This window comes from Eptesicus fuscus, chromosome 9 (assembly GCF_027574615.1).
Source record: "Eptesicus fuscus isolate TK198812 chromosome 9, DD_ASM_mEF_20220401, whole genome shotgun sequence".
Lineage (NCBI taxonomy): Eukaryota > Metazoa > Chordata > Mammalia > Chiroptera > Vespertilionidae > Eptesicus > Eptesicus fuscus.
Genome location: NC_072481.1, coordinates 34,209,746 through 34,233,360, shown reverse-complemented (window position 1 = coordinate 34,233,360; position 23,615 = coordinate 34,209,746). Strand labels below are relative to the sequence as shown.

General features: G+C 41.0%; 2 protein-coding genes across 4 annotated transcripts in view; one reads left to right on the top strand and one right to left on the bottom strand.

Moving 5' to 3' along the window:
- The window catches only part of FAF1 (Fas associated factor 1), a 356,005-nt gene extending 350,104 nt beyond the window's left edge, over window positions 1-5,901 (bottom strand). The window contains exon 1 of one of the 3 annotated variants that reach the window (XM_054720584.1): window positions 5,412-5,901. In XM_054720584.1, coding sequence (XP_054576559.1) covers window positions 5,412-5,456 — 45 coding nt within the window. In that variant the 5' untranslated portion in view covers window positions 5,457-5,901. The other 2 variants (XM_008139328.3, XM_054720583.1) reach the window with 2 other exon arrangements.
- Window positions 5,902-12,575: 6,674 nt separating this feature from the next.
- On the top strand, window positions 12,576-18,525 carry CDKN2C (cyclin dependent kinase inhibitor 2C). The gene is made up of 3 exons (XM_008139327.3): window positions 12,576-13,832; window positions 14,272-14,411; window positions 17,789-18,525. The coding sequence occupies exons 2-3, from the start codon at window positions 14,283-14,285 to the stop codon at window positions 18,164-18,166; spliced, it is 507 nt and encodes a 168-aa protein (XP_008137549.1). The 5' UTR covers window positions 12,576-13,832; window positions 14,272-14,282; the 3' UTR covers window positions 18,167-18,525.
- Window positions 18,526-23,615: the final 5,090 nt, after the last annotated feature.

Genomic DNA, 23,615 nt, shown 5'->3' with positions numbered 1-23,615 from the left:
TATCTGACAAATTAAGCTAGAAAATAAACACTCCTGTAACATACCTGGGGAAAAATACTTGTTTCAAACCAACCCATGACCTTGGACAAGTCACTTCTTTTTTCTGGGTCTCAACTTCCACAAAAGGAAAATGAGAAGCTGGCAATAGATGATCTCTGGAGTCCCCTGCAGAGAATTAAGTATGTACCTTAAAGTTATCAAAAATGAAAATAACAACTAAAATGTACTGAGCCCAGCTGGCAAGGCTCAGTAGTTGAGCATAGACCTATGAACCAGGATGTCACGGTTCAATTCCTGATCAGGACACATGCCTGGGTTACAGGCTAGATCCCCAGCATGAGGAATGCAGGAAGCAGCCGATCAATGATTCTCTATCAACAGTGATGTTTTTAGATCTCTCTCCCTCTCCCTTCTTCTCTGAAATCAATAAAAATATATTTCAAATAGATAAATAAAATAAATGTATTGAATACTTTCTATGTCAGACACCTGTTTTAATTACTTTACATGAATTAACTCAATTTTCATATGGGGAAACTGAAGCAAAGAGGTGTGAAGTGATTGGTCGAAGATCACAAGATGAGTGAGTGCCAGAGCTGTGATTTAAATCCAAGTGAATTAACCTCAAAATCTATGTTCTCAACAACTAACTAATAAAGTTTATTCTACATGCCAAAATTTTATTTTCCCAATGACTAACCCAAACACTAAGACAATATGATTTGTCCCTCTAATAAATAAAGAGGACAGTGACGAAAGGAAAGAAAGCATGGTAACAAGACTACTTTTGGCCATAATACTCAATATTCTGCACAAGGTAACCTCCCAGTAAATATATATGATGTTCCATTAATACTTAGTTTGGTCCCTAATCCACAACATCACAAAAGGTATATATCAATCCAAACAGATGCTATTTCTACTCGCATAGTCTGGCATCATCTTTTGTAGAACATATCTCTTTATGTCAAGCTAAAAAAATAAAAAAGAGAGAGGGATTCGCAGCTTCATTTAGAAGATAAAATATTATGAAGGACAGAAACTACTTCATTTAGAAGATAAAATATTATGAAGGATAGACACTACTGGTAACTACAAGTGAGTTACCAGTAGTGTCATGGAGAAGTCCATGTTTCAAAGAGGAGTTGATAAGACACATGGAAATTTAAAAGTCCCATGGTGATAATCCAATATATGACAATGTATAAAGCAATTTAGGCAGCAAAAGTATTTCTAGCTGGAAAGACCAGAAGGAGAAAACAAAGGCACAATTTTGTTGACCAGAAAACATAACTGAAAGTACCATAAAAATCAATGCTATATTAGAAAAGAAACAAAGGGACTCCTAATCTGTGACCACTGGAAAGAGGTTCAAAAAGAATACATTTTAGCAATAGGTAAGTTTTTATTCCTGAAAAATTCTGAAAGAAAATACTACCAATGAGAGTTTTTTTTTCTGCATTTCAATAGAGTTATGATCTATGTCTTTATATTATCAGTACTACAGAAACATAAAAAAATGAGACCAACATATGAGACTAATCTAAATGGCTGCACCACTTTTGTTCACATGGAAAAATCATGTTTAAAAATATTATCTTAGACCACCATCCACCCCCATCTGGCCACTACCACCACCACCACTCCACCACACCACCACCAATAACAATAATCTAAAAAAAAAAAAAGTTAAAGAATTCAATTACAAAAAGAACAAGATTTGGAACTTTCACCTAAATGCATCTCTTTGTTATAAAAGACATTAAGGAAGAAAAAAACAAAAAAAAAAAACCCTCATGATTCATCAATGCCTGCCTGTTTCCTAAACCCAGGAAATTCCTTTACACCCCCCTCCTGGCTCTGGCCAGCCAAAACTGTAGGTGTACTACTCTATTCATTCCTTTACCAGCAACATACTATGCTAACAGTGCATATTTACATTTAAAGCTGATTTGTGTTAGAGTATTCCAAATTCTAAACTCACTTGCTCAGAGTTGAATTTACAAACAATTGATTTAACAGAATGCTGTCACACTCTCCACTCAAAATTCTGGTGGTGCAGCCACTATGAAAAACAGTTCCTCAAATAAAAATCAAAAATAAAAATACCATATAATCCAGTAATTTCACTTCTGGGTATATACCCAAAAGAATTTAAATAAGGACTGGAAAATAAATAAATAAATAAATAAATAAATAAATAAATAAATAAATAAGGACTGGAACAGGCACCATGTTCCTAGCAGCATTAATGATTCGCAATAGCCAGAACATGGGAAAAGGTGAATATTAGCAGGTAAATGGATAAACAAAATGGAGTATATACATACAGAATAATATTATTCAGCCTTAAAAAGAAATTCTGACACATGGTACAACATGGTTGAACATTGGAGACATTATGCTAATTGAAATAAAGGACAAATACTATGATTCCACTTATATGAGTTACCGAAAGTATTCACATTCATAGAGACAATATAGTAAAATGGTAGTTGCCAGGGGCTGGAGAGAAGAAAAAATGGGAAATTACTGTTTAATGGGTACAGAGTTACAGTTTTGCAAGATAAAAATAGTCCTAGAAATGGATGGTGGTAATGGTTGCACAAAGTGAATTAATTTAATGTCACTGAACAGAACATATAAAAATGGTTAAGATGGCAAATTTTATATTATGTGTATTTCACCACAATTTCAATTTGTTTTAATTGGGAGCTTGTTTTTATTTGGGGGACTAATCTTTAAAGGACAATTTAGAATATATATTTGCTTCGTAATGAGTTTGCTCATCTACAAAGTCCCAAACTAAGTCTCAGCTCTCATCTTCTATCCACTACTTACCCAGTTATAAGAAACCAGGTTATTTAGGTTGTTAAGGACAATACAAAAATCCTCCTCAAAAGCTTTTCCATACTTAGACATTGATTTATAAGAACTACTATCCAGCAATAATCAAAAACTTACTTTTAAAATCTAATCACATTTAAAATCCATGTCCCTATCTACAAAGGCAAAACTGAGCTCTCAAAACGTTTTAATTTTCACAATCATATGAAGTAAATAGAATATAATTTTACTATGTTCACTTTTGAGCAGGAAAACTGATTTGCCCAGTTATAGAAGAAATCAACATCTAAGTATCCATATTCCACGTCTTGAACTACAATCTTTAACACAAATTACTGCACCTGGTTTCGGATAACTGGATAAATTCTAATTTTAAGAAGTTAATCCTGTAAAAATATTAAATAATAGTTAAAGTATAGAAAGAATAGTCAATTTTAAAACTAAACCCACAAGAGCAAGTTAATCTGGAATCATTTGTAAGAGGAATACAAGGCTCCTCAACACACAAAAAAACCTAATGTGTATAAGATGTGCATAGTTTTCTAAGTAACTTTTTATTCTACCAATAATGTTTTCTTACCTATTTAATATGAAATTAGCTCTCACCATTTAGCAAACAATTGTTTACTGCAGATGCATAAGCTTTTTTCCATTTTATAAATAATTGTTCACAGCACTGCCATTGGTTTGAAAAGAAAAATTGATTAGAATATAGTATTAATGTGATAAGGATGCTTGTCCCAAATGCTTGTCAGAAAATCTTATTTTACCTCTAAGTACAAGAATCCAAATTTCCCGTCCTTGGCCAATCAATATAGGGTTCACAATAAACATAATTGTCACAAGTAAGAACAGAGCAAGCAAACAAAACAAAAAAGAAATTTAAAAGATAAAAAGTTTTAAAAACAAAAAAAGAGAGCAAGTAGTTACAAGTTATTAGAGGAAGTAAAAAGTTTGGTGAAATCAAAACAAAGTTATAATTACCTTAAAACTCTTAATAAGGTAAACTACACTTTTTGTTGCTGTCTAAAGCCATTCCTACCAGAATAAAACAATTTTATAATAGGATGAAAATACCCCTAGAAAAATACAGAGTTCTTTTTCAAACAATCCCATTCCACATTAGATAAACGACTAAATTGGAGAATTAAAAAAAAGATGATGAAAAGATTTACCCAGGCAAAAAAACCTCAGGTCAATCAGAAGCCTACAAAACACCAAAATCTTGTGGCTAACTTTTAATTTCAAAACACTTATTTCGGCGTTTGGAAGACACATATAATCAAATGCAGATAGATGCATATTTCTCATATAATCAGATACCAGTGGGTAATCAAAAGAGCAAACTCTGGAAATGGCCCTCAGAATATTAAGTTGTGAGAGAGAAGAAAAGGAACTTAGAAAAAAAAAATCAAAGAGGGGGAAGAAAAGCCCTACAAAATCTCAGTAAGGAAAAAATATAACCTACATTGTCAATGTTAGGCCATGTGCAATGGTGACAGTGTTAAAGAAAGAGGGGAAAGTATACCTGTACATAACAACATCTTCTAAATTAATGCCAAAATGAATGGTTAAAAAGATCTCACTACGGTATTTTTGCCAAACATCAAAAGGCAAAGGTGGTGGTATTGGTTCCACAAGTCTTTCATAATGCACACGGCACTACTTTTAAAAGGCCTAAGATATACCAGTGTCACTACATTTGAGCTCAGTAGGGGGATAACCCTTGCATATCCTTTTATTTTTTTAAATAACTCTTTATTGTTTAAAGTATTACATATGTCCCCTCTTACCCCCCATTAACCCCTCCCCGACCTGCCCCTGCCCCCCCACCCCACCCCCACCCCACCCCCACCCCCGAATGCCCTTTAAATTATTCCTGGAGAAAGGACACCAACCAAGCAATTCAAATCTGTAGGAAAGGGGAATCTGCAAATATGAACTGGTAATTTAAGTTTGTGAATTCACTGCAAAGATACTGTGGTAAATAGAATCTATGTGCCTCCTCCTTAGCTTCCTAACCCTCCAAAGATTCCAGTAAGGCATCAAACTCTAAAATGTTTACTTCTTCTTGAAACCGACCAGGATGCCCCAATACCCTCACCACCTCCTCACCACTTTTTTCCTCTCTCCTAAATACAACACACCCACAACACCACACGGTCCACACCCACACCCCATACAACACTCTCCTCGTGGAGCAACCCAAACTCCTAACCCAAAACACCCCATGCTGAAATCCCCACACTTAACACTCCCCAATTCTACACATTCTCCATATAATACAGGAAACACTGCACAGTCCACATACAAAGCCCATCTACCATAACCACCTTTCACCCTGCACATCCCATTCAAGCTAGCTGTACATAAAACATCTTACACACAGCCAACACATCATGTGAATTACACATTCCCCCATGGCTCACCACACTCACACACCACGTACCATATAAAGCCCCAAACCACCGCAGTGCTCACACACACAGTAGGAAGAGGCCACCCTCTGGCACCGGGAACCCGCGAGGTTGGAGGCGGCAGGGGGACTGGGCCAGATACTCCACCTGAAAATCCGCCAGGATCATCTCCCGGTCCATGTTGGACGCCATGGCGGCCGCCGAGTTCCGCGGCTCCGGGGGCGAAGCGCGCACCTGGGAAGAAGACGGCGCCTCCTGTGGCCGTCGCCGCCGCCGCCGCCGCCGCCGGGCGCCGAGGGGCGGGCGGACGAGCCGGCGGGCGGGCCGGCGGGCTGGCGGGCGGGGCAGCGCGGGAGGCTAGGAGCTCATGCACTCGGTAACCTTCAGGAGCCCGGGCCGCCCGCCTTCGCCCCGCGGAGCCCGCGCCGCAGACGCCGGGACAGGGAGGTTCGCCTGGATGCGGGTCCGGTCTTACTGTAGCCGGCCAGGATGGGGTCAGGTTGCGACAGCACGCACCCAGCTCCCTTCAGTCGCGGTGAGACCGGCGGGGGCGGGGAAACCGAGCGAACAAGCAGGCGGGCGAACACCACGGCCACGGCCGCCTCCGCCTCCGCCTCCTCCTCTTCCGTCCCGGCCGCCGCCTCCGCCCCTGGTTGGCCAGCACCACGGCTGTCGCACATTTTGCCTGTCATCGAGGTCGCAAAGCGCCGCTTTGCGGCTGCCACGTGACTGTCCTTCTGTCAAGCACTGGGAGCGCCACTACCAGGCGAGGATCCCTGCCGGGCTGGCGGGGACGCCAGCCGACAATTGCGGGAATCCCGCAACTGGTTATTCCGGTTTGGAATTAAGCAAAGGCCTCGCGGTACCACCTCCCCCTGGCTGGGGCGGGAGTCAGATTCTGTGCTTTACGTGGTTAGTCACACACAGATGCATCAAGCCTCATAAACCAACTCGGGGCACTCTGACAACCCGTCTAACAATCTGCATTTCTTAAATGTATTTTCTCTAACAAAGTTTCACCAAGATACAACTTCATGTAGTCTATTACGCTCAACCTCACTATCAAAATCAGTTTACACACTGTCACACTTAATCCCAATTCCCCTGACGCCTGCATCCCGAACTTAATGGTCGGAGATTGACAAACAGGCTTTAAGTCAAGAATAGCCAAAGACTATGTACAGTGAAGTGTGACCATTTGTTTGGAGGAAGAGTGACTAGAATATGTTCAACTTTGACTTGGGAAAATATCATCTTCCTGAACCGTAATAGAGCATTTACTTGCCTTGAAAAGTATGTAAAATCCTGAAAGTGTGAAGTAAGATTGCTGATTTTGTGCTGTAGAGTTTTAAACACTAGTGAAATGACCATATAAAGTCAAGGCCTGGGTCTTTGTATTCCTTGAAGCATAAAGAAGAGCACCAGGGTGTTTTAAAGACCTAGGTTTTAATCTCTGTGTTCTTTAAGTGAAAAGAGGTTGGCCTATAACTCTATGTGATAATCTATATTTAGACCAGAATTAATTAGATAAGGAATAGAACCCTTCACAGTCACATGAATTGATGTGTTTGTCTAATTGCCATCCCTAAGGAAGTAATTTCAAAATATAGCTAAAATGTGAATAATGAGGCGAAACACAGTACCACAATTTAAGTGTGGCAATTCATTTGTCCCATTCATATGTCACTCTCTGCACAAGGCAGGTCAATAATTGTCTCTAGTTACAGGATTAGGATTAATGCAGCCCTGAAAAGTTGAAGTTTTTCTCTGTGATTACAGAGGGGTGAAAGCCCATTCAAATCCAGTTCTGTGCCCCTTCTCCATCCTCTCTCTCCAACTGGAAATTAAAACAATGTAATGGGAAGAATAACCTAGACATTCAGGCATATGGGTCCTGGTACTGCTTTCCCAACTAATTAGCTAGGGAAACTTGGATGGGTCTCTTGGTCTCTTTGACTTCAATCTCTGACATGACTTCAATTTCAGGTGATGAAGAAACAATTATGAAAATGCATGGCAAACATAAAATATTTTTACAAAATGATCATATATTTCAGTCAGCATTTACTAGGCTTGAGTTCTAACTCTTCCCCTTACAAAAAAACTTCTCTGAGTCTCAATTTTTTTTCTTTTCTTTTTTTTTTTAAGATATATTTTATTGACTTTTTTACAGAGAGGAAGGGAGAGTTAGAAACATCAATCAGCTGCCTCCTGCACACCCCCCACTGGGGATGTGCCCGAACCTGGGACCCTCCAGTCCGCAGGCCGACGCTCCATCCACTGAGCTAAACCAGCCGGGGCTCAATTTTTTTTCTTTAAAATGGAATTTATAAAACTTGCCTCATAGAGTAATTGTGAATATTTATTTAGTAATATAATGCTTGTGAAAACTCTTCAGAAACTTTAAATATTAGTTGCTATTACTCCGTATACCAATTCCTAAATGCTTTTCTCAGGGTCACCTCTTTCATAAAACTTAGGCCAACAGGATTCGTCTCCTTTATAATCACTGCTTTTACTATCTTTACAACACAATTTAATGCTCTGATAAAATCTGTAACTTATTCTCTAATTGTTTCATCTATGCATGTTTTAATCTCTCCCCAGAGGTTGAAAATTCCTTGATGTATTATAGAATTATATGCCTGAAACCCATATAATATTAACAAATGTCACCTCAATAAATTAAATTTAAAGTTACTTGAGATTTAAACCATTTCATCTCGTGTAGTTTTATATTCATCATAGTTCACACATAGCAAAGTTGTGAGTACATAATAACAACTAATATTTTTTAATTAATTTTTATTGGATGTCTAGAATGTACAGGCACTTTACACACCTATCTCATTTAATTCTTCCAACCACCATTTTACAGAATAAAAAACTGCTCTGAGCATTTAAGAATTTTCCCAAAGTCATTCTACAAAGTGGCAGACCTAGTATTCAAGACTAGGTCAAAACTAGTGCTCTTTCCACTTACCATGTTGCCTCCCTGTAATTCACCCTCCAGGCTGCAAAGTTTGTACAATTCCTAATTAAGCTGGTTCTTCCCTATGACCTAACTCTTCATGGATGGATAGCCAGTATCCACAATTATTGTCTGCTACAGGAAAAAGAATGAAAGAAAAATAAATACTGAATTAAGGAGGAAAATAATCACTTTTCATTTCTCCAGAATTCCTTCCTGAAGAGAAACAATTTCACTTCAGTGTCACAAACTGAGAGAATAAAAATATATAGAGATCCTCTATACAGAAAAAATGAACAAAAGAAAATATTTTTAAAATATATTTTTATTGATTTCAGAGGGGAAATGAGAGGGAGAGAGAGATAGAAACATCAATGATGAGAATCATTGATCAGCTGCCTCCTACACGCCCCCTACTGGGGATAGAGCCTGCAACTCAGGCATGTGCCATTGGCAGGAATGGAACCCCGACCCTTCAGTCTGCAGGTGACACTCCATCCACTGTGCCAAATCTATCCATTCTCATAGTTGGTCTACTGCATTAACTCATGGAATCCAGCCTAATTCAAATACTGTATAGATCTTGTTTTAGAATTTCCATGCTCTTTGATCTTATCATTACTTTTTTAAAAGGAACTTGTATTTTATCTTTCCTCAAATATATAATAAAGTTTATTTGTAGTCATTAGGCTAAATTTTCATTTGAAATAATCTTGCATTTATAGAATAGTTGCAAAGATAGTACAAAATTTTGCTATTTATCTTTCATCCAGCTTCCTCTGTTATCATCTTATAGAACCACGATACAGCCATCAAACTAAGAAATTAACATTGGTACAATACTATTAATTATATTCTAGAAACCCTATTTGGATTTTTATTTTAATGTTCTTTTTCTGTTCAGGTCCAATCCAGAACACCATACATTATATTTAGTCATGTTTCATTAGCCTCTTCCAATCTGTGATATTTTCTCAGTCTTGAATCTTGAAGAGTAATAGGTAGAACTTTATAGAATGTCCCTCAGTTTGGGTTTGTATGATGTTTTCTCTGAATTATACTGAGTTTATGGATTTGGGGGAATAATACCACAAAGTATGTATCCTCATCACATGATATCAACATGATTTATTCCTGGTGGTGTTAACCTTGCTCCTTTGGTTAAGTTAATCAAGCTTTGTAACAATACTATTAGATTATAATATAATTTTTGAGAAGATTAAGACTATTACAGTGTTAGAACCACACTCAATCCAGCTCTCCTATATGCATCTTAAACTGTCTTAAATTTTATTTACTGTTACTCAACAAAAGTAATAAAAAGTATATTTCATTGGTGCCAAACCCTGGACTCTTAAGTAATGAAAGAGGCCAGGATTTGGGGCCTCAAGATCTGAGTTCAAATTCTATATCGACAATTTACTGGTTTTAAGTCACAATCTCTATAAGCTTCAATTCCTTCACTTGAAAAATGAGGATAATTATTTTATCTCATATTTGTTATAAAGATTAATTAATGTGTGCATCAATTTTTATAACCATGAAACACTATACAAATATTAATTATTGCTATTATGTTTAAGCTTCTGAGTTGCCTATTGGGCATTTATTTATTTATTTATTATTTATTTATTTATTTATTTTTTCACTTTACAAAAAAACTTTCTGCTCTGGCCTTGTAGCTCAGTTGGTTAGGTTTCAGGTTCCATCCCCAGTCAGGGCACATACAAGAAGCAACCAATGAATGCATAACTAAGTGGAACAACAAATCAATGTTTCCCTCTCCTTTCCTCTCTCTCTAAAATCAAGAAGTTAAAAAAAATTTTGTAAAAACATTCATAAGTAATGTAAGTACCCACATGAAAAAGCCTGCTGAATCTCAGAGATAAAATGCCAAAGCCACAATTATGAAATGATTAAAAGGTCCCCTGAGGGTACTAGTCTGTTTTCTACCTCTGTTGGGTCTATAACTACAAAAGGAAGATTTTGAAACTAGGTAAAGAAATTACAAATACACATACATATTTCCATAAGTTAATCATTCAGAAACTGCACACTTGTCAGAGGGAAAGTCACAAAATAATGTGATTAAATTGTGACACTAAGTATTTTATATCCAACTATAAGCCTCTATTTTCACTGTTTGAGAGACATTTCATTACTAAGTTAAAAGAGAAACCACTACTTTCAATATAATAGATACTTAATTGTGAATCTTTCATGTACACCATGTTAGAATGTAAGCTTATTGAGGGCAGAGATACTCACTTTTAAATTTACTTCAGTGAACTGACACTCGATAAATATTAGATTTTCACTAGAGGTACTTTGTAATGCTTAAGTATACTCTCTAAACTGAGACTAAAAACCTCTGTGCTGCCACTTCTGGTTTACACAATAAGCAGACTACACATATACTTTAGGTCACCAGCAATGCCAGAGTAAAAAGACAAAAATACTTCCTTAAAGGAGTTAATCTTTCAGCAAAAGCATGGCAGTAGTCATCAAGGGGAAAAGCAGAACTGTGTTGGACTTCTTTACACTTATTTTTTGTTTTGTATTATTTTTATTTTATTTACGTATGAGATGAGGTGATGAGACATCAAAATCTTTTCAGTGCTTAGTCCCTCCAAAAACCTTAATCCAGCTCTACTATATGCATCTGAAACTGTCTTAAATTTTATTTACTGTTATTCAGCAAAAGTATTTCATGAAAATTATAACAGTGTACCTATGTTATGAGTTACATGAGTACAGTTTGATGTTCTTCCTCATTACATTATCTTCTCTTAGCAAGAACCCATAATGCTAGAAAGCAATTCTCATAAATTGGGTTAATGCCAGTTTTCTCTTATCAGCCAACAGTGCTACTATATCATCACACCCTCCAGCTGTACTAACATATTACACAGTAAGTTCTGAAAGTAATCAAATCTAAATTGTATTATTTATGGTATTTACTGGTAAAAATGGAATACTAAATGTTCTATTTGAAGTGTCTAAGTAAGTGCAAGAAAGGAGTTAATTTCTTGTGGTGTAGTTCACGCTTGATTCACATTTGAAGTTGAGTCACCTAAGAAAAGAGCTCTGGTTATTTTTTTCTCTCTCAACAATTCAGTTAAAGAAAATACTGCCAGATTCTTCCCAGTTTACAGGACACCGCCCCTCCCCTTCTCACCGCCCACCCCCCCCCCACCACCACCACCTATCAGCCAGTCTGTTGCTAGATAATTACCCAGATGTTTCTGGGGTGTTTTTGTTGCTAATATTCCCAGTATACTTCAAGGAGCTGGGTACAGATGTTACTTGAAGATATACTTGCCAGAGGCTGGTACTAATTACACCCACTTGTCATTTTTTGCTTGGTTTCATTTTGACCACTGGGTGCATCATGTAACCGTGTTGGATATTTTTAAGAACAAAAAAATATATAGAAAGCTGTAGTTAATTAACCTTACATGGCTAAAAGAGGAAGTTTAAAAGTACAGAGAGAACTGGTGTCTCTGGTGTTTGAAATAATTTACATTCAAACACTCCTTCCCCTCCCCAAAAAGCAAGCCCCCATCTACGTAGTCAGAGTGAGAACTTTGGCAATAATAATAATAAAATGGCCTTGTGAGAAAACCCTCCCCAGGACTTAAGTTTCACTTTAAGATTAACTGCTTTTCTCCCTTTCCCTTGAAGAAATGGAATGCTTCCGTTTCGAGCCCCTGGAACATGAAGGTTTCAGAGCTCGTCGTGATTTCCTACCTATATACCATGTCTTTAGCCTTCTTGAACCTCCCTGGATTAAAGACTTTCGCTTTTGCTGAGCACTGCTGCTGCTGTCAGCGGGTCTCTCCCTCCACCCCGCGGCCACCCCGGCCCCCCGCGGCCCTGGGTTGACCTGGCAGGTGCGAGGCCCGAGCGGCGGGGAGGAGGCCAGGCTTACACCGCGCGAGCCCCAGAGCAGGAGGCGGCGGGCGCAGGCCTCGCCGCCGGAACTCCGAGAGCCCAGCCGGGGAGCGCCGAGGGCGCCGGGCCCTCGGCCTGCCGCAGCCGGCGGCGCCCGGCCTCCAGGCCTGCGGCTCTCCGCAGCCGGACTCATTAACAAGCCTCGGCCCCTCTCGCCCGCCCCCGCCGGGTTCGCCGCAGCCCGGGGTTTCGCGTCGCCGGCCCGACCCCGCCGGCCCGCAGAAGGAGGCCGAGGGGGCTGGCGGGCGGGGGCCCGAGCCAGAGACCGAGCGGGGAGGGGGGGGAGAGCGGAGCGAGGAGGCGGGAGGAAGGGCGCCGGGAGGGGGCGGAGCGCGAGGCGGGGCGGGAGAGCGCCGCCGGGCGGGGGGCGGGGCGGGGGCGGGGCCCGGCCTTCCCGCTCCCGCGGCGCGGCAACTCCGCCGAGCCTCCTTAAAACTCTGCCGTTAAAATGGGGGCGGGTTTTTCAACTCAAAAAGCGCTCAATTTTTTTCTTTTCAAAAAAAGCTGATGAGGTCGGAAAAAAAAAGGGAAAAGAAACCGGCACCGTCTCTGCAGCGGCAACAGAAGTAGCAATTGTCTGAGCGAGAAAAGAAGCAAAGAAGGGAGGGAAAGGAGGAGAGTTAGAAAAGGGGGATAACGCTCAAGTGTCTGTCGGGGTGAAGGGAGCAGGGGCCGGCGATTTGGGGGAGACAAGCTACAAAAGAAACTGTCACTGGGAGCGCGGCGGCTCGGAGGGAAGCGGCGCTACCCAGGTCGGCGGCGGGGCACAGCTGGCTGGCGGCCGCTGCCCTGGTGGCGGCACCGGCCGGGGGCAGAGGTCGGGGAACCGCGAGAGGCCGGCGAAGTGGCACCGGTGGCCGAAACGGCTGGGCTCCGGTCGACAGGGCGGCGGGACTGTCTGCGACCTGGGACTGGGGTGACTCCCCAGACTGGGAGGCTGGCTCCAGCTCCCCAGGACCCTCCCGACCTCCGGAGGCCCTCGGACAACCGGGAGAGGAAGGAGAAGACGGCAGCAGCCGCTCAGTGAGCGTCTCCAGTGGGAAGCCCGAACCGGCTCGGTCCTAGGCGGGAAGTTACGGGTGGGCTGCCCTGTGCAGCCGCGATGCTGCAGCGCGCTGCCCCAGCAGCCCGGGCCCGATAGACGCTTCCCGCGTCGCTTCTCCCTTTCCTCGCGCTGCTGGGAGTCCCGGCACCCGGTGGGGCCGGCATGACCCGCTTGGCCGAGGCCCGCCGCGCGCCCGGCGGTCTCCGGAGACGCGCGCCGAGCCTGGCTCCCACGGCCTCTGAGGCTCGGCGGGGCTGCGGTGGCCCGGCGGGCGGGCTCCGGAGCCTTCCCGCGCGGCGCTAGCCCGCGTCTCGGCCCGGACGCGAATAAAGGCCCTTCCCGAGAAGCCGAGGCCACTGAGGCGTCGTGACGACCTGTAACTGGAGGGCCACGGAACTACTACTCCCGTTCGCCTTTTGGCGATCGTCTTTAACCCCCTGGCGGACGTCAGCATCCAGCCTCAGCTACAGCGGCGCTCTCCCTGCAGCGGAGGACTCGGGACTACCCCTGCGGGCGTGACGGATGGAGACCGAGCCTCCCGGAGGACCTGCCCCTGCAGTTCTGGCTTGCGCGGCTCAAGTCACCACCGTGAACCAGGGTGGGTTAACGCCTTTTCTTCCCCGCAAATGTCTTTTCTTCCGCTGTATTTTCTCCCTGGTCTAGTTCCTTAACCCTCCGCACACATTCCTCGCAGAGAGCCTTAGTGTGGTGACAGCTCTGCCTACGTTTTACATCCAGAGTAATTTACCAGGAATGTGCCTGTCTCTCGGTTGAATCACCAGAATTCTTCCCAGGGGTTAAGCTAAAAAGAGAGGAGCGAGCCCCTCTCCAATGGCTCAGTTTTGCTGAATAATCACGTGTGAATCGAGGGGCGGGCTTTTGGCAGGCAGATCTTACTAGTATTTACTACCAAGCTCTACTCCAGATTAAACATCCCAGTCCTTCTGTCAGCCTCCGATGCCATCATGCAGCCTGGTTAGGAGCAAAGGAAAGGGAAAAAAAGAAAAACAACTAATTCATCTTTTCCCGATCGTCAGGACCCTAAAGAATGGCCGAACCTTGGGGGAACGAGTTGGCGTCCGCAGCTGCCAGGGGGGACCTAGAGCAACTTACTAGTTTGTTGCAAAATAATGTAAACGTCAATGCACAAAATGGATTTGGAAGGACTGCGCTGCAGGTTGGTATCCAGAGAGGTGGGGAAAACAGGTCAACAGCGTTGCCTACGTGACCCGGGTTTCTAGAATAGCAGCTTTTAAGCTTTGAGGGGTACAAAATTTCACTGTGTTTAAACCTAGTTGGTTGCCATATTTTATATCTTTAAGTGGATCCAACTCCCCAAAATGACGTACTTTGAACAAACTCCTTAAATCCAATAACATCCATGATATCAAGTAGGTTCCAGGTTTGGTCTTAATTTTCAGAATGTTTTTATGACGGTGGGTATTTAGAAAGCCATCGTAGCAGCGCCGAGTTGGGGGAGGGGGAGATAGACAGCTCTGTAAACACTTTATTATGATTATTATTTGAAGTAAATACGCTGCTATTAGTGGTTTTTATACTTTGCTCCTATAATTGACTTTGACGTTAATTTTCTTGACTACTGGCAGGGGTGTTTTCCTTCAAATGCTTCACGTTTTGACAAACAACCTTTCCTCATTTGGAATGGGTGGACTGGGCACGGGGACAGGATGTACATTTCACAGTTAATGTAATACCATCCACCCATTCAGGATTGAGGAGGAATAAAAAAATTGAATTTTCTAATCAGAGTTCAGCTTGTGTTTTTGTCTCTGCGGTCATGCCGTGGTATGTTCTAATTTTTAGTTATTAGATTTACAAGCAACAAATGAAACAAGTCCAGCTGCCAAGTGTTGTACCTGATAATTTTTTTCCTCCTCTGAACATTATCCTGTAACTTAGTTGAAAGGCTTAAAACATAAAAAATGGAAAATGGGTCTCAAATAATTGCTTTATCAGAGTTCTAATGATATTCTTATGAGCTAGTCTTATTCGGAAATGCCACACTTGAAACACTGAAAATTGGAGAGAGGGTTTTTAAGGTGCATTATTTTAATTACAAGAATTAGAAAATTTAAGTGGAAGGATGTATACAGTCTTATATTTTAAATCAGAATACACTGACCTTGCAAAATTTTCAGTATTATGGAAGCTTATGTATATATATTAAATAATTTATCTTGTTATTTCAGGTAGGTTAAGTGGGGAAAGAATTTTTTTCTTTTTCTACTTAGTAGTTTTAACAGGTGTGGTGATAGCAATGCTACAAATTTAATATATTTAAAGGTTTCCTAATGAAAACTAAAAGATTTTATAAATCTCACAAACAATGAGCCACTTAACCCATGTTAAGAATAAGATCTTGCAAGACTTTTGACGAACAGGAAGACTGGGAAATTAATACTGAAAACAAGTTTTGACAAACATTTTAAATAAAATCTGCAATCCTGTTTATATTAAACATACTTATCAAGATACTAACACCCACTTATTGTGAATTAGTCCTTGTGCATATAATGAAACACACATAAACAGGAGTCCCAAGGCTTATTTTCAGTATGTGTAATCCTGACTCTGAACTTTCTTTTAAAACAATTTCCAATATTACTATTATTTTCTATGAAAGATGGCGAATTTCCTTCTACATTTATATTTATTTAACTCAATTATAAAAGTTTTTTTTTCCTTTGCTAGTGTAAGCTTTTCAATCAGGATAATATCAAAGGCCTTAATCATACATTTGCTTTACAAAGATCCAAGTTGTCTGTTTCTTATTTTTCCTAGTCCAGATTCTTAAATGTGACTAAATCTTTAGAGGCAGTTGTGGCAAAAATTAGATTGTGTTGATTTTTAATAACCAAAAAGAATACTTCATTGAAGTTCTTGAAAAACAAATTATTTATCATTCTTACCACTGCCCCAAAGGCAGGGCTAAAAGCCAGGAAGGTTTTATCGACAGGGAGGCTTAGTATCTTGGACATCTATGTAGTTTGCATTTATAAAATATTATTTATTCTAAATATATTTTATTATATTACTTAATTTATGATTATTTTTAAAAGCAAACATTCTAAAGGGATAAACTTTGTATGTATTTTCCAATGGATTATATTTCACAAATATTTGAGCGTCTATTATGCAATCTATTTATTATAAATTTATATTATTATGAGTATATCTAAATATAAATGAAATCAGTTAAAATGCTGAAATTTTTGGCATGTTAATAAGACTATATTTTTCACAACTAAATTGTATGTATTGTATAAATAACTGCGGGCTGCTCTACAAAATATTTTATAATTATGAGAGCCTAATAGACATCTCTTATTAGAGTGAAATATGTATATTCAAACAAAAATAGATAAGTCTTTGTCATGTGAATTATTTGCATCTTGACAGCAAATTTTAATACTACATTCTGGCTTTAAAGTGTTGGCAGTTTACAAATAGCTATTCCTAAATTCCTGACAATAACTGCAAAAGGAAATAAGGTGAGATCACCAGTTGATTATTAAATAGGCTCAACCACACACAACACTGTCTGTGTCCCAAAGTACATATTAAATATCTTATTTTCTTTTCTTTTGCTCACTTTAAAATCAGAAGGCTAATTAGAACTTTAAAAAACAGTAAGTAATATAGTAGGATTAGACTGTTACATTCTTTTTAAGAGCAGTTGCCATATAATCATCTCCTATCTAATACACGGCATATCTTCAATTTAGTTTTAGATAAGTCAATATCATAAACATGGAGAACGCTATTATTTACTTAACACCTAATAATCAGAAACATTTAAAAAATTTCAAGTGAAGGATTATAAATACTAAATACACCTCACACCTGGTAGCCAATTTGTAATAACTTGCAAAGAAAATTTAAAAAAAAACCACTTGGAAATTTGGCACTATATCTATTGGGGGAGACCTTGTAAAAATTAATCATTTAAGAAAATGTCAGATCTGAATTTTTAATAGATCATTTTTACACTAGGTGATGGAGACTGATGTGTAGAAACACTTCTTTGGGAATTTAAAGAAACTCACTCTCCTTATTTCTTTTCAGTAGCTATTTAGAAAATAAATGTTGCCCACATTTGATTTTCCAGAATAAATACTCTAGGTATATTTTATGAGTATGAACAAGCACAGAAGAAGACTCTTATTTAAATCTCAATTTCCGTTTCTTTTAATAAATTCACGAAGTTACACACCCCTTCATGGGAGATAGAGAACTGAGTTGTGAGTGAATTTTATACAATTTGGACTAGTTCTATTTTACTGATCAATTTATCCTACTTTGGGGCCCGTTTAAGATATTCCATCATATACGCTCAATTTTTATAAGTTTTCTTCTAGTTGTACCTACTAGTACTTTCCTTCTTGCAAATGAGTCCTTCAAACTCCATCATATGGGTCTTCCCCAAGTACTTCTTCACTAAAAACAGTTACATAAATAGGAGAGGTGGATATTTTAAAATATTCTTGTCGTATGAGCACTTAAAGGATTCTACTCTTTTTTCTTCTTTTCTAGGTTATGAAACTTGGAAATCCCGAGATTGCCAGGAGACTACTGCTTAGAGGTGCTAATCCTAATTTGAAAGATGGAACTGGTTTCGCTGTCATTCACGATGCAGCCAGAGCGGGTTTCCTGGACACTTTACAGACTTTGCTGGAGTTTCAAGCTGACGTTAACATCGAGGATAATGAAGGGAACCTGCCCTTGCACTTGGCTGCCAAAGAAGGCCACCTCCCAGTGGTGGAGTTCCTTGTGAAGCACACCGCCAGCAACGTAGGGCATCGGAACCACAACGGGGACACCGCCTGCGACTTGGCCAGGCTCTACCGGAGGAACGAGGTCGTTAGCCTGATGGAGGGAAACGGGGCGGAGGGAGCTGAGAATCTACAATGAATGTGGGGAGGGCTCTCCCACACTGCCTTCTATTCTGTCAGTTAAATGGTTGGCTATTTTAATATCATTTGTTAAAACTCAGTTTTGTCATATTTTAAGCAGCTTGTTAAATCTTCTGAAACTGCTAAATGGAAACCTTACTACAGGTTTATGAATATATCTTTTTCACCTACAGAATCCTGAGTTCTAACATATAATTGCAAATAGCTTTGGCTTGCTTCTTCTTATTTTATCTTCCCTTTACTTTTTCTTGGCTTCTTTCTCCCTTTGCCAATCTCAATACCCAACTTGATGACTTTGTTTTAAAAATGGTTTGTCCTGATGCTTCTTTTGCCTAATTAAAACACTTTTTCAAAACAGGACAATGTTTTTCTGTGACTTCTCTCCAAAACCCATATAATTTGCCACTTGCTAGGAGATCATGTTTTACATTTTGACATTAGAAAACGTAGGCCAACTGGGAAACTAGGCATATTCGCTTGAGAATTCAGTTATTCTTGTCTTCCTTTCCTGATGTCTCTCCCAAAAGAGTTTACTTGGTGCCTTGTATTTCTGCTTTAAAGTAGGATAAGAACAACTTTTTTGAACATCAAACCTGAAATTATTTCAGTGTGAATTTATCCTATTGTTCAATCTTCCCTTTTTCTCAAACTTAAGTTGAATAGTTAGAAAAACAGAATTCAGAATAGCAATCTAATAACAATTATATTTTAGTTCTAAAAGCCACTTTTAAAAGAAAGTACCACCTTAAAAGTGCCTCCCATTAGTTGATTTTTAAAAAATCACAAATAAAACAATTGGTTAACAAATTTCCCCAAAATAATTCCATAAGTATACTAAATGCAACACTGGCTTTTTCTCCCTGAATGACAGAAATGTAAAATTATAAAATGTTTAAGTATTAAAAATACTACAAATATCAATTTTTCAGGGGTAAAATGCTTAGCAAGAAAAACATAAATTACATAAGGGTCATAAGTATTTTAGGGGCTGCAGTATAATAAATATATAAACATTTACAATAAGTACATAGGTCACTCCTACATATAGTATTTGGTTCCCACAAAACTTATTAGTAAAGGCATATAAAATATTTTAAAGAATATGTTTAGCTAAAAATAATTTTTGAATGAAATAGAAATATCAAATTTCTGAGAGAATTTTTCAGCATCTATTAGTCTGTCATTTCAATTAAAGATTGTAACCAGAAGATTTCAATGCAGTTACCATTTATAAATTTATAAATACTTTATTCATATTCTCCCATATGAACACAGATGTTTTATGTGAAAGTTCCCTCTTTCTGCTTAATAAGCTCTCTGCTCTTGCCCCAAAAAGAACAAAATACTTCAAGGTTTATTGAAGGATATGGTTCTGATGCCTGCCCTAACAAGGATTGGAATGATTGCAGGCAAGTGGTTTTCAATAATGGTGTTTTCCATGATAATATAAAAAGAGTATAGGATAAAAAGTTTAATCCTTTTAATTTGGCACTAAAGTTCACCTTCCCTAAGTTAAGTGCAACAGGATTTCAACTTCTGCCTCCTCCAACCACAAGTTACTGAATACATTTATTTTTTACAGCAACAGAAAATTAAATTTAAAACATGTTTGAAAATTTAGAAAAACTAGTTGAGATAGTTTTGAAGGAAAAATTGTTGTATTTGGATTTTAAAACTGGAATCAATGTACAAAACACATTGCTTAAGTAAGATGAATATTTTTCTAAACACAAGATTACTAAAAACATAAAATAACCCTTCTTAGAAGTTTTAACTGTAAAGATGAACGTTTCTGAGTTTAAAGTCAAGTTTAATGGCCTTTTCTGTATTCACCAAGTCTCAGTATTAAAATTGCTCTTTGGAGACCAAATATAAAGTTATAGGACTCCGAAAGCTAAAGAGAAGGAGGTACTTCTACAGTGGCTTTGTTCATAGGTGGTGGGGATATATAAGGGGACAAGGAGCTCATCTCTTTTCAGTCTAAAATTTGCTAGTCATTAAATATCACCACATTTCTCTGGCAGGAAATAGCTTTGCTAATCTAAGTATTTTAGAAATGAGTTATGTGGTCCCCTCTAGGAAATATGAAAAACCATTATTCATCTCTCAAAAACCTCAATAATATTCAGGAAGACTCTTGAGTATGCCGACATGTATTGGATGAAAGAAGGGTGTTGCTGAGTTTAATAGCGTAGAAACTTTGCAGTGAGCTGAGGTGGGGAAGGGTCTGTGCAAGTGCTAATTAATGGAGTGATCAGAGCCCCTGGAGAGGACGCTATAGAAAGGATGGAGGGTGCTAAACAGCTATGCTCTCTTAAATTCAGTTCTCCACTGTGTCGGGACCCAAGTTATCGGGGAAACTCAGGCTCAACCTTTGCCCAGTATAAGCTGAATCCGGACTTACACCTCGAGGAAGGGGGCACTAACTGGACCTCAGTCCACGTTCTGTTTCCTGAGACATTAAGCCCATTGCATTTTGACATATTTCAGTAATGAATCAATACTTTTCTGGTAAACATTTCGCATCTCTGAACGGTGTGAGATGAGCTCGAACACACGCACTAAATGCTGGGTGACTGATAAAAGAATCCGGTCCCGGCAAGCAATTCAATTGGTAGGATTATACATTTCCCTTATCGTGGGATCTGTGGCTCCGGACTGGTTTCGAAATCTCAGTTCCCAAAAAGGTGCTTTCTTTCGGCTTTTGCCTGAGGTAGAAGCAATAGCCCAGAAGCGCTGCAAGATCACAGCGCTGGAGCGAGGAAGGGTTGTATTTACAGCTTTCCTGACTGCCCTAAGTCCTAAGTGACCTTCATCAAATGCCTACGGGGGTGGACGCGGGGGGGGGGGGAGTGGGGGAGTCCCTCTCTTGGTCTCTAGAGACTGTTTTGATTTTACACTGCAGTTCGAACACACACACACACACACACACACACACACACACACACACACGCAAACAGGTCCACGCAGGGAACTGGGGTGAGGCAGGAGACCAATATTCTGCCCAGAGCCAACCCAAGCCCTCTTTGAGGGGCTGCGAAGACATCCTTTCTGTCCCTTCGAAACTGTCCAGCCTCCCACGGCAGCTCCGGGCTCTCTAGTGAGGAAGCGGGAGCCCAGAGCTCCCTCAGGGCGCGCAGAAAAGCCCGGGGTGGGGGTGGGGGAGTTTCAAAACCGTTAGCTCGCGTTTTTTTTTTTTTCTCTTTTCCCTCCCTCGCTAAGGTTTCTTTTCTTTTCTCTTCCTGTCCAAATATTTCAAATTTCCGCGCCTTAAATAACAGTCTCTTTTTATTTAGCTGGTTTCCTCGGCAGGTTTGTCCGCCCGCTTGTCTCTGCCCTCCAGCGCTCCCGGGGCGCCTCGGGCGCCACGGTGCTGCCTGCAGCCCGCAGCCCGCAGCCCGCAGCCCCGGGTCGCAGCCCGAGGCCCAGCCTGCGAGGCGCAGGTCGCCCGCCGGAGCCACAGCCCCCTCTGGCCGCGCGACCTCGCCTGACCCCGCTCTCCGGGCGCTCAGACCCAACTCAGGCCGCCCCCCGCCCTGACGCCTGTCTGCCTCGCAGCTCGACTTCCCCGCCCGGACTTTGGAGCCTATTCTGCTTTGGGGTTTGGAACACGGTCGCCTCGGAGCGGCGGAAGGGCCGCGGCGATGGGAACGCAGCGGAGGAGGCCAGTGGCGGGAGCCTGTCCCAGCCCCCATCCCGCGGGTAACCTTGGAGGCGCCCTCGGAGTGAGTGAGCGCGCGGCCGCTCCAGCCAGCTGGGGCGAGCGGGCGCGCTGCGCGGCGGGCAGGAGGCGGGAGTTGGGGGCGGGGAGGAGGAGCGGGTCCCCGGCTCCTCCCGGGAGCTGCGGGCGGCTACAGGGGCGGCCAGGTCCCCCGGCCTTGGCCCTCGGGCGACTGTCCCCCAGGAGGCGGCAGCCATCCCACTGGATCCTTCCGGCGACCTGCGCCTCAGGACTAGGGCCAGAGGGCAACGAGGGAGCAGGGGCGAGCGGGCCGGGGAGTGCCCAGCTCTCCGCAGAGGTGAGCTGGCTGCCGGGCTCTGGAGCAACTCCTTGCCCGATGCCAACGCCAGCGCTCCCTTCCCTCCTCCCCCCGCCCCTGACAGCTGAGGACAGCCGGGCTCTGAGCCTCGCGTCCAAATGCGTGGCGGCAAATACCTCTCAGGCTTCTCAGCCACAGAAGGTTCATGAAGGCTCGCTAGGGTGTTGCTGTTACCATGGGCCCCCCCCCCCCCCTAAATTACCAGACGTCCTGGATTGAAAATACACGTTCATTCGGAAAGACCCTCAGAGTGAAACACAGAGAACTGCAGGCCTGCGGGGACTTTGTGTGGAGCTGGGGTGCGCAAAATACCTAGAAGGAGTCGGTTTTTCGACTCAGAATAGATCCGAAAATGGAATATGGATCTTCAGCGATGCCTCAGAAGAATAAAACTTTCCCGGATCTGGGTATTGACTTTGTCAATTAAGGTGTCAATGAAATGTTTTGCCATCTGCTACAGAAACGTGCGAGCTTCAGGTGTTAGGATGTGGGTTTGGAATTTTCCGTGCCTTCTTTAATCCTCAAAGACATCAAATAACGGCATGGTAACGCACCAGGCAAGCGAGCAAAGGTATTCCTTGCTACCCACAGCACCAGCAAAAGCACAAGTGTAACTCACATTTTGTTTCCTGAGTTCTAAAATGGCTTCTGAACCATCCAGAGGTACCAGCACATACGAGAAAGGGGAGGAGATGGGGCGGGAGGAGAATTTGTACATTAAAAAGAAATACACAGATATTATTACACTTCAGATATTCCACCTCACCTCTCTTTCTCCCCACCCCCATCCTCATTGGTCAGTATGCAGGCCTATTCAACATTTCTATATACAGCCTTTTTCTCTTCTCTCACTACCCCATCCTAAAAATCTAGTTAGCTAAAAATATCAGCTCTTTTTGGCAGAAAGTTTAAAAACCTTATCCAAACTACCCATCATTTCTTTTGAACAATAAAAAGAAATCCTACATATAATCAATAGTATAAAAGAAGAAATAATTTAGCAAGACCTCAAAGGCACTCAAATTAGTATAATAGTGATATTATCTCTTAACATTAAAATAATGGGGCCATTTCTGGGATCAATAGGTGAAAAGCTAAAAAATCTCCATTGAAATGTTTGGAAACAGAAGTTTCTGCTTTTCCTTACATTTCATCAGTACAGTAGTTATTTAGAGAAAATTGATACTTTATCTTGACCATATAAAGCAGTATCATGCCAAATTTTCTTAGTTCTATGCATTAGTTTTTCAGATTAGTTATGTGAATAGTGAAAGTTCATATACAGAACTGACATCTTTCAATGTTAAAGTTTTAATTTAGAAATGCAACCATAATATCACAACCAAATTAAAATATAGTCCACTTCCACTCCTCTGTTTCTTCTAACTGTACAGTTTGCACAACTTG

Excerpts from the sequence above, each read along its gene's own strand:
- CDKN2C (XM_008139327.3), top strand. The coding sequence starts at position 14,283 with ATGGCCGAACCTTGGGGGAACGAGTTGGCGTCCGCAGCTGCCAGGGGG. Across the intron at positions 14,412-17,788 it reads TTGGAAGGACTGCGCTGCAG|GTTATGAAACTTGGAAATCC; the intron begins GTTGGTATCCAG and ends CTTCTTTTCTAG.